Here is a 9,397-nt window from a genome sequence, read left to right as displayed (position 1 = left end):
GCCATATAGAAGTTGTCGTATCAACCGTAGAGGTGTTGTGTGCCAAGAGGGCGGCGACGTAGAGCTTTATCTAGCGTGGTCGTGGAATCTGCATCGTCCCCGATGCGTATGTGGCACACAGGAGGAAGGTGAAGAGGCCATACTCTTCGACGGAATACAAGGAGGCAACCTCAAAAATTTACTACACACGATTTTTTATTTATTTCTGCTTGAGATATGGAGAATAAAAAGAAACAATGAAAAGTTAAAGGGAATGTTGCAAATAATTTACACACGACTAATCTTTGGAGGAAGCATGTGCGATGGCATACAATTACGATGACTATGCTTATGTTCGACGAGAGGCCACCCGAAGACAACGACCAGGGACAGACCGAAACCGGTTCTCCTCCTCGCGTCGCCCCCTCCTGGCGACCGGGGAGGCGAAACCCTAAAGCGCGCCGCCGCCGCCCCCCTCCCCTCCTCTCTCCCGTCTCCGCCGCTCCCAGAGGCGCTGCCGTCTAAGCCCGCAACGCCGGTGAAGGGGGCGGTGGGGATCTGAGCTCTCGGCTCCCCCCGCGGTGGCTAGGTGGAGGATCTCCGCGGCGGGCTCACCATGACCTTGGAGGCGGCGCGACGGGCTCTCCTCTCCAACGGCCGGCCTCTGGCTCGGCGGATGGCGCGGCAGAGCTGGTCCAGCGGCTCCCTCGGTGGGGGCTCGGGACTGCAAGGCGGCGGCCTTGCTCGGTGAGGCGCCACCGGCTTCGACGGCGAGCGGTGGGCGCGGATGCGGTCCGGTATCTCGGCCGCGTGGGCGGCGAGGTTCTGGCGGACGGCGGTCGTGGCGCGGGGCTGCTCCGGTGGCTGGGCGCCAGATCTGAAGTATCCTCTCAACTGCTCTTAGGCGCTTCCCACCACGCTGGATCTGGAACTCGTGGGCCTTGTGCCGCCGGTTCCATGGCTGGAGGTGGTGCTGGTGGCTGGAAGTCGAGTCCGGGAGAAATCCCTGTGCCGGTCTCGGCTGCGACGGCGGCGACGCCCGAGTGGCGCCGCTTTCCTCCTTGGTGGCGTCGTCGAGGTACTCCCTTCCCTTCACCCCACCCCTGTTGCGCTCCCGGGGTGAAAATCCTAACTTTGTTGGGCGGCGGCGGCGCCATGAGTGTCGTGCCCTCCTTGGAGGCGCTGCTTTTGGGACCTTCGGGGTGTGCGGTTGCTGCCTTCGTGCAGTTGGGTGGTGGCGGTGCTGCTCCGCGACACTGCTCTTCTACATCAACGACCAAGTCCGCGGCTTCGGCTCTGCGTGGGTGAACCCTTGGCGGGCGGCATGGCTTCGCTAGGTGAGCTCGGGCTGCGAGTATTGGGGCTCTGTTCTTGCCCTAGGTTTAGGCTTGGTTCCTGCTTTGTGCTCTGCTCAAGGGGAGTGTCTCCATTGCCGGCGGTTCGGCGTCCTTTCGAGCCAGGACGTACGAGGGGGTAGGGACCCTCTCCGGCAATGGAGGAGTACTGACAGACGACAGATAGATCAAGGGGCAAGCGGGTCTCCGCTGCTTCGCTTTCGATGCTTCTACCTCGCTTCACCTCCGTCGCTCACGGGTGCTTCGTTCTCGCTTGAGGACATCGAGAACTTCAGCTGGGTTTTGTTTGCTGTAGTTTTGGATGTTGTAAGCTGTTCTCAGCATTCTTGTATCATCAGCCGTTTGGGCTTTATTAATTTAAAGCTGGGCACTTTGTGCCTTATGTTTAAAAGACAACGACCAGGAAATGATCGCAGTCAACAATCAGGATGAGTTCTAGGGGGTAGAAACTCCATTTTGAAAAGAAAAAAAAAGGGATCTAGGGGGCTTGCTTCTACATAAACAAGGAACTAAATTGCACTCCAGACATATTAGAATATATAGTAGTAAAGATTCTCTGATACCCCGAAAAAAGAGGTTCCATCCTTGGCATCAATAAATTGTGCCTAACACGAACGCACAACAAATATATTATCAGCACACTTAAGAATATGTTGGTGATGCTGTTTGCTGTTGTCTAGAACGACAGCAGCAGCAACAATGCATGACGACTGTAGCCTGCGCCTGACGATGCCAGGCAGCAGCAAATTCCTTCTCTCTATATGCACCAGAACATTTTCTTGTTTCTCAAGTAACCCATCCACGCTCATTTGATGCGCTTTCCATACATCCAAAGATATGGTTTTCCCCAAAGAAAGTTTTTGACTTGTAGTCCCGATGGCAAGATTAAAATACAAATGTTAGCATAAAAAAAAATCTAAAAGACCACTACATAAAAAATTATACCACGCTAGTATTGGCGGACTTGTAGTTTTCTCTACACAAAAAAGAGTACGCTCATACAATATAATACTCTGAATTTGCTCAAATCAGGTATGAGGTATGAACGTATACATCTGAATCTAGCACACGGACTTACGTTTCTACTTATACATACGCTCATTGTTCCCATTCAAATTCACCAATTTAAGTGAGAGCACATGTGACCAAAATGATAGTAGGAAGCTATGAACCGCAATAACAAGCAATCAAAGTCACGGGAACTACCAGATCAATCCGTTAAAATTTCCAATTCACCTAAAAAAAGTTAAAATTTCCAACAATATTCTTCAGAAATTCAGTAGTCACCATATGTTATACCCAAGAACAGACGACACAAATGGCATGCCTACAGGCCGCAAGGTTCCACGATAATACAAACCCATATGGTTCCACGATCAAACCGAGAAGATAAAACACGAAACGAGATAGTCAAGGATAACTCTGGAATGCACCCAACCCTGTCTCAACATCAGTATAGAAATGGATCAGTTAGATCCAAATCACGTACATCGATATTTCGAATATCGCGGACACATCTATTAGTCGTAAAGTGAAACCAAGCACCTCTTGAAGCCTTCTTCTCAAGCAGAAGCAACCTCTGTTGTCTTGCAATAAACTCATCATCAATGGTTTCAACCTGAATTATCATTAATTCTAGCTCTCTGGCGTTCTGTACAAAGAACGTAGTGAAGTTTACTTTGGACAAACTGCCCTTAAAATTTTCTATTACCACTGTTTTCAGACGGATATCAAGACATCCAATAAGATTTCGGTATTTACGCCGCCAAAAATTCTTTGGCCTTGACTCTGATGCATCAGTTGGCTGTAAAAATAACATGAACACCAATAATCAATCACATTAGTATGGTAAGTATATGAGAATAGAGGTGAACACTATAAAATATCAATGAAGAATGGTTACCTCATTCAGAATGTACAACTTCTCTAAGTAGGGAAAGCATCTAATCAAGTCAATAACCTTGTCCAGATCTAAAACAGGCATATGAATAGCTAAACTCTTGACAAGGCACGCCGTCGTGGACAGTCTAGGAGCACTAAAACCCTTTATCAAGCATGAAATAAAACATTAGTACTGAATTTCTGAAAATGCAGCCACTATGCGATTTGTCCGCACATATAGAAATGCAGCTTATTGTAAGTACCTCAATTTTGTCGGAGAAATTAGGATGAAGTATATCAACAGATCCAAAGGTCTCCATCTGATGCGCGGAGATTACAGATACTTCAAGGTTATCAAATAGTTCCAAATGAAACAACCTTTTAAGACAAGGAGCATTCACGATTGTGAGTTCCGCCAACCGTAGCTCACTCGCCGAACTGGTGGGAAAATATCTGCGCACACCGATGCTTCTAAGTTTGGGGGCATTGATTTGGAGGCAATAAAATCCTGAGATGTAGTAAAGCAGCAAGCACTCAAGGGCGGGGCACCCGAAAATCAAGCGGTGAATCGAGCACTCCGAAATGCGAACCCACAGCACAAGCTGCTTAAGCTGGGGAAAGTGAAGCCCTTGAACAGTGCTGTCAAAGAGGCGGCATCTTCCGATATTGGCAAGGCGAAGGGTGGCGGCGAAACGGAAGATGGACGCTGGTGGCAGCGGCAGGAAAAGGGTTTTCCCCCACCAATAATCTGATGCTGGTCCGTAGTCCCGGACATAGCAGGATTCCATCTCCTCGAGCCTGTCGAGGGCGTTGTACTGAAGCCAGGCTTCGACCGTCGCTTCCGTGTAACCGTGGCACGCGGGGATGCAGAGCCGGCGGACAGGGGCTTGGTGGGAGGTGAGGATGAGGGACACGGAGCGAGCATCTGCGAGGCCGCTGCAGTCGAGGTTCAGAGGCGCGGAGCTCCAGATGTGGCGCCAGCGTGATGCGAGGAACTGGGTGCGCGCGCCCTCCTTGGTGGGGAGCAGGGAGACGATCTCGCCGAGGATGGTGTCTGGTATCAGACTGATGCGATCGGCAGCACCGGCTCCAGGCGGCGGACCTTGGTCGGCTGTCACTTGTGCCAACGCCGGTGTCCCGACTGGCGCCGGCTTCCTTTTCTTCGACACAGGATCTGGTCCACGTCCACCCTGCTTCGTCCTCATGGCATGCCGTTTCCTCTTCTTCGAGCGGGAACCAGGCCCGCTCGCGTCCATCTCCATGGCAGCACGGCAGCCTGCGGGGAAGGAAACAGGTCCACGTACACCATGATTTGTCCTCATCGCAGGCTAGCAGCCTGGGAGAGCGAGAGAAGACAGACAGGCTAGCCTCGTCGTCGACTTCCGGCTAGGTCTTGGCTGTCGAGACAGTTCTTCTTCAGCGTGTCGATCGTGATTCCGCCGGTGGTAGTTGTGAAGTACTAAAAAACCGTGCGGGATGCGACTGTGGAGCAGGTCCATTGGGCCTAAAGGGGCGGCCGGCCGTTTCCGCGGCATGAGTGAAGCTATTTTTGTGGTGATTTATGAGAGGATGCATGAACCTGAACGGAGGTTGTGCTGGCGTGATCATGGCGATCGTAACCCGCTGTGGTGCCATGAGTCTGATGCTTAGAGCATCTCTAGCCATCTTCCCGGAAAGAACTCTAGGATGCTTTTTTTTTTATCTGGATGGACGAAAACGGTCCAATCGTGTCTCCGGATCCTCGTTTTCGTCCGGATTTGGAATTTCATCCATCCGGCGAGCCCAGGTCATCCCGGCCCCCCGGGAGCGCTCGGGAAGTCTGGAGGAAACAAAAGCGCGGCAAACACCGAGAAAACTTCCTGCGCGACTGGTGGCCCCGACTTGTCGGCAACAAAGGCCAATCGTCTTCCGTGCGCTGCAAAAGTCTGCCGCCGGCCAGTCTTCGTCGGACGCGTAGCTTCCACGCGGCGAGTTAATGCCGTCGCCTCGGATTCACGCGTGGCTCCCTCTATTTATCGCGGAACCTGTCTCCCTCCTCTCCCAAGCCCTGTCTTCTCTCCCCAATCCTCCTCCAGCGAGCAATGGCGGGCCACGACGAAGGCCGGCGAACAACGGCTTCGGCCGGCGTTCCCTACACCAGCGGGAGGCGGGACTTCTGCACATGCCGGGCTACCCAGCGCTGTCGTACTTCCCCGTGCCCGGAGGATGGGCCTGAGCGCGGGGGCGTCCCGATCCCGCCGCTTCCGGTGGGAGGCGATGATCTCGACGCCGCTATCGATGCTATGTGGGTCATCCTCAGCGAGGAGCAGCACGCGGAGGAGCAGTACCTCCCCGACAACTACGACGCCTGGAACGAGTTCTTCCGTCTCCGGCACGAACGGGAACTCGCAGCGTACGACGGTCCTCCCCCTCCTCCAGCGCGTAACAACGCCGCCGGCCACCGCCGCTGGTGGGGCGCGCCGGGCCGCACGCTCGCTAGTGTGCTCGCGCACATCGAGGGCGGCAACTCCCCCCGTTTTGGGGATGCTGCCGTCGGTGCCGGCGCCGTTTCGGCATGTAGAACACCGTTTTAAAATTTTAGTTTATGTTTTCATCTGGCCGAATTCAAATACATCAGGTTCTCATTTTCGTCCGGAAAACGGCATAATTTCGTCCGGACTCCCCGGGCCATCCTCGGTTTCCCGGGGATCTCTCGGGGACTCCGGATGGAGCAAAACCAACCGCCCACGCCCACGTGTCTCCTCTTTCGTCCGGACTCCCCGGACCATCCTCTTTTTCCCGAGAAACGCCGCTTGGGGAGCACACGACTGGAAATATACTGCCCCCATGCCAAAAATTGATCCAATCCGGACGAAAATTTCGCCGGATTTGGGCGTGGGGAGCGCCAACGAGTGGGGATGCTTTTAGAGGCGTTCGTGGAAACACTTTGATCCGGAATTGCACACAGTACATGCCTCATGGCTCAGTTCCCTTCCTAGTCTGACAGTAGTGGCCAACACTAGGATCATGCAAAGTTTCTAACTCTTGATTTGACTTTCTGTCGGTCGGGGCTTCACTGGAAAGAAATTCTCTCGCCAGGTACTTCACAGAAACTTAATCTGCTTTGCTAAATAAACGTGTTCATTTCTCGCCAGGTACCTACTGATGGAAAGGAAATTCTCGGCAGGCACCTTGTGTTTTCTGCGCATGCAGTTCAGACATGGAAGACTTCTATTTATCAAATCTCCTTCGTGAATCTAGATGCTGCTGGTGCGGTGGTGTTCTCACCATTCGCATCATGGCACACACCTCAGCGATTTCGTCATGAAGCTTCCACTCCTTCTCCTCCACTTCGACCTGGTCCTCCTTCTCGTGGTAGCCTAGGCAGTCCCTCTGTCCCACAAAGGTTATCTATGATTTGTTAAAATTTAGATGAATCTAGACGCAGCCATATCTATTCCTTGGATCAGTGGGATCATGAAAGATGCTTGATCTTACCCTCATTCGAGAAGGTCAGACAGATGGAAGCAGGACGAAGAGCAATAAAACGATATATCATCTAGATACATCTAAATTTTGACAAATCTCAAACAACATTCATGAGATGGAGGGAGTATTATGGTTCGATCCATCCGGATTTCTGCACCACAGCTGTCTGACGCAAAGCAAGGTGTTAGAATTCTCATCAATCATGTTCAGCCTGGTACGACAGTGGAAACCAAGATTAGCTAGCATATTTCAGGAGAAATGTAGTAGAGCAGTCTAAATGCCTCTTCTCTAACGTGCTTTTCTCCAAGCAAGAGTACGCTCATAGAATGCCCTAAATTCAGCTGGTATAAATAGTTAAACTATGATTCTCCTTGTTCCCATTCAAGCTCGCCAATTTGACCGGTCGTACAAATAACCAAATAGATGGCCACCTCGAAGTTATGATCAATAATATCAATCAATCACAATCATGCAAACTGTATAACAGTTTGAAAATTAAGTGAGATTCTTCATAATTCTGCACTTGACACATACTTATAATATATAACCAAAACATAACATGTTTAAATGTCCCAAGGTATCACGTAACACAAACTACTAAAAACACTAGAAGACAAAACAAAGAATGAGATAGATGTGGATAACTCTTGGACACACCGAACCAATTTCAACGTCAACATATGAAGTGACCAGTTCAATCCAAATCATGGACGACAGATATCTGAAAAATCCTGAAGACATCTATTTGTCGTAAAGTGAAACTGAGCACCTCTTGAAGCCTTGTTCTCAAGCTGAAGCAACCTTTCCTGTTTTGCAATGAATTCCTCCTCCATGGTTTCAACCTGAATTCTGATTAACTCTAGCTCTCTCGCCTTCAGTACAAAGAACTGAAGAAAGTTAACTTCAAACAAAGTGCCCCGATAAGTTTCCAGTACTATTTTCTTCAGACATATATCAAGACATCCAATAAGATTTCGGTGTTTACGGCGCCAATAATTCCTTGGCCTTGACCCTACTACAAGCATTGACTGAAAATAAAACATGGAAAAACAAATAATCAACCACCTCAGTATGGTAAGTTTATGAAAAGAGAGATGAACACTATGAAATATCAGCGAACAGGAATTGTCACCTCATTCTGAATGTACAAATTCTCCAAGCAGGGAAAGCATCTCATCAAGTCAATAACCTTATCCAGATCTAAAACAGACATACGGACGTATAAAGTCTTGACAAGTCGCGCCGTCATGGTTATGCTATCATCACGCAGCCGCTTTATCAAGCGTTAAATACAGCATTAGTACATCTCTAAAGATGCCGACGATATGTCAATTCTTGGTAGTACATATAGCAATGCAACTTATTAGAAGTACCTCAATATTCCTGGAGAAAGAGGAGGGATGATCATTATTAACGTATCCAAAGGTTTCCAGCTTAGGCGCGGAGATTACCGATACCCGTGTGGCATCGAATTGATCAGCACGAATCAATCTTGTAAGACAAGGGGCATTCTCGATGATGAAATTCTCCAACCGTGGCTCAGCTGTGGACCAATAGTCATGAGAATATGTGCGCATGCCTATGATTCTTAGTCTAAGAGCATTGATCTTGAGGCGATTGACTCCAAAGACAAAGTAGATCATCAAGCACTCAAGGGCGGGGCACCCAGCAATCATGTGGTGAATCGACCACTCCGAAATGCAGACCCAGTGAAGCCGAAGGTGCTTAAGCTGGGGGAAGTGAAGCCCATGGACGATGCTATCGGGGAGGTGGCATTTTCCGATATTGGCAAGGCGAAGGGTGGCGGCAAAACGGAAGGTGCACGGTGGTGGCACCGGCAATATGCGGTCGTCCCAGCTGGATCTTTTGGGCCCACAGTCCTGGAGGTAGGAGAACTCGAGCTGCTCGAGGTTGTCAAGGGTTGGGGACTGGAGCCAGTAGGCCTCCGCGGTTGGTCCGGTTGGGATACAGAGGCGGCGAATAGGGCCCTGGTGAGAGGTGAGGATGCGGGACACGACACCATCGAGGTCAGACTTTCTGGTTGCTTCACCGCCGCAATCTACTTCGATAGGCGCTGCGAGGCTGCCGCTGTCAAGGTTCAGAGGCGCGGAGCTCCAGATGTGGCGCCAGCGTGATGCGAGGAGCTGGGTGCGCGCGCCCTCCTTGGTGGGGAGCAAGGAGACGATCTCGCCGAGGATGGCGTCGGGTATCAAACTGATGCGACCGGCGGCGTATTCACCCGATCCGGGCGGCGGACCTTGGTCGCTGGCGGCTCTAACTTCTGCCGCCGGGGTCGCCACTGGCGCCGGCTTCCTTTCCTTCGACACAGAGCCAGGTCCACGTCCACCCTGCTTCGTCCTCATGGCATGCCGTTTCCTCTTCTTCGAGCCGAAACCAGGCCCGCCCGCCTCCGTGTCCATGGCAGCACGGCAGCCTGCGGGGAAGGAAACAGGTCCACGTCCACCATGATTTGTCCTCATCGCAGTCCAGCAGCCTGGGTGAGCGAGAGAAGACAGACAGACCAGCCTCGTCGTCGACGGCCGGTGCTAGGGCTTGGTTGTAGAGTCAGTTCTTGTTTAGCGTGTCGATCGTGATTCCGCCGGTGGTAGTTGTGAAGTAGAAAAAGGCCAGCGGCAGGCCATGCGGGATTCCATTGGGCCTAAAAGATTGCGACTTCATTTTTTTTGGCGATTTATGAGAGGAGGTGGGTCGCG

At 51.2% G+C, this 9,397-nt stretch overlaps 2 protein-coding genes across 2 annotated transcripts; both read right to left on the bottom strand.

The window, feature by feature from the left end:
• Positions 1-564: 564 nt before the first annotated feature.
• On the bottom strand, positions 565-4,537 carry LOC127314982 (putative FBD-associated F-box protein At5g56820). The gene is made up of 4 exons (XM_051345523.1): positions 3,479-4,537; positions 3,238-3,378; positions 3,046-3,138; positions 565-843 (listed from the first exon to the last, which is right to left on the bottom strand). Exons 1-4 carry the CDS (start codon positions 4,535-4,537, stop codon positions 565-567), a joined length of 1,572 nt encoding a protein of 523 aa, XP_051201483.1.
• A 3,257-nt stretch (positions 4,538-7,794) lies between these two features.
• On the bottom strand, positions 7,795-9,163 carry LOC127314983 (F-box/LRR-repeat protein At3g26922-like). Its single transcript, XM_051345525.1, has 2 exons — positions 8,057-9,163; positions 7,795-7,956 (listed from the first exon to the last, which is right to left on the bottom strand). Exons 1-2 carry the CDS (start codon positions 9,161-9,163, stop codon positions 7,795-7,797), a joined length of 1,269 nt encoding a protein of 422 aa, XP_051201485.1.
• Positions 9,164-9,397: the final 234 nt, after the last annotated feature.

Source organism: Lolium perenne, chromosome 7 (assembly GCF_019359855.2).
Source record: "Lolium perenne isolate Kyuss_39 chromosome 7, Kyuss_2.0, whole genome shotgun sequence".
Taxonomy (NCBI): domain Eukaryota; kingdom Viridiplantae; phylum Streptophyta; class Magnoliopsida; order Poales; family Poaceae; genus Lolium; species Lolium perenne.
The sequence above is the reverse complement of the archived record's forward strand: the minus strand, read 5'-3'. Positions and strand labels throughout refer to the sequence as shown.

Bases quoted from the DNA above. Each gene is read 5' to 3' on its own strand.
- LOC127314982 (XM_051345523.1), bottom strand. From the start codon at position 4,537: ATGAGGACAAATCATGGTGTACGTGGACCTGTTTCCTTCCCCGCAGGC. The intron at 3,379-3,478 runs GTACTTACAATA...TGCTTGATAAAG, and splicing joins ATTTCTCCGACAAAATTGAG to GGTTTTAGTGCTCCTAGACT. The intron at 844-3,045 runs GTAATAGAAAAT...TCTGGCGCCCAG, and splicing joins ATATCCGTCTGAAAACAGTG to CCACCGGAGCAGCCCCGCGC.
- LOC127314983 (XM_051345525.1), bottom strand. From the start codon at position 9,163: ATGAGGACAAATCATGGTGGACGTGGACCTGTTTCCTTCCCCGCAGGC. The intron at 7,957-8,056 runs GTACTTCTAATA...CGCTTGATAAAG, and splicing joins CTTTCTCCAGGAATATTGAG to CGGCTGCGTGATGATAGCAT.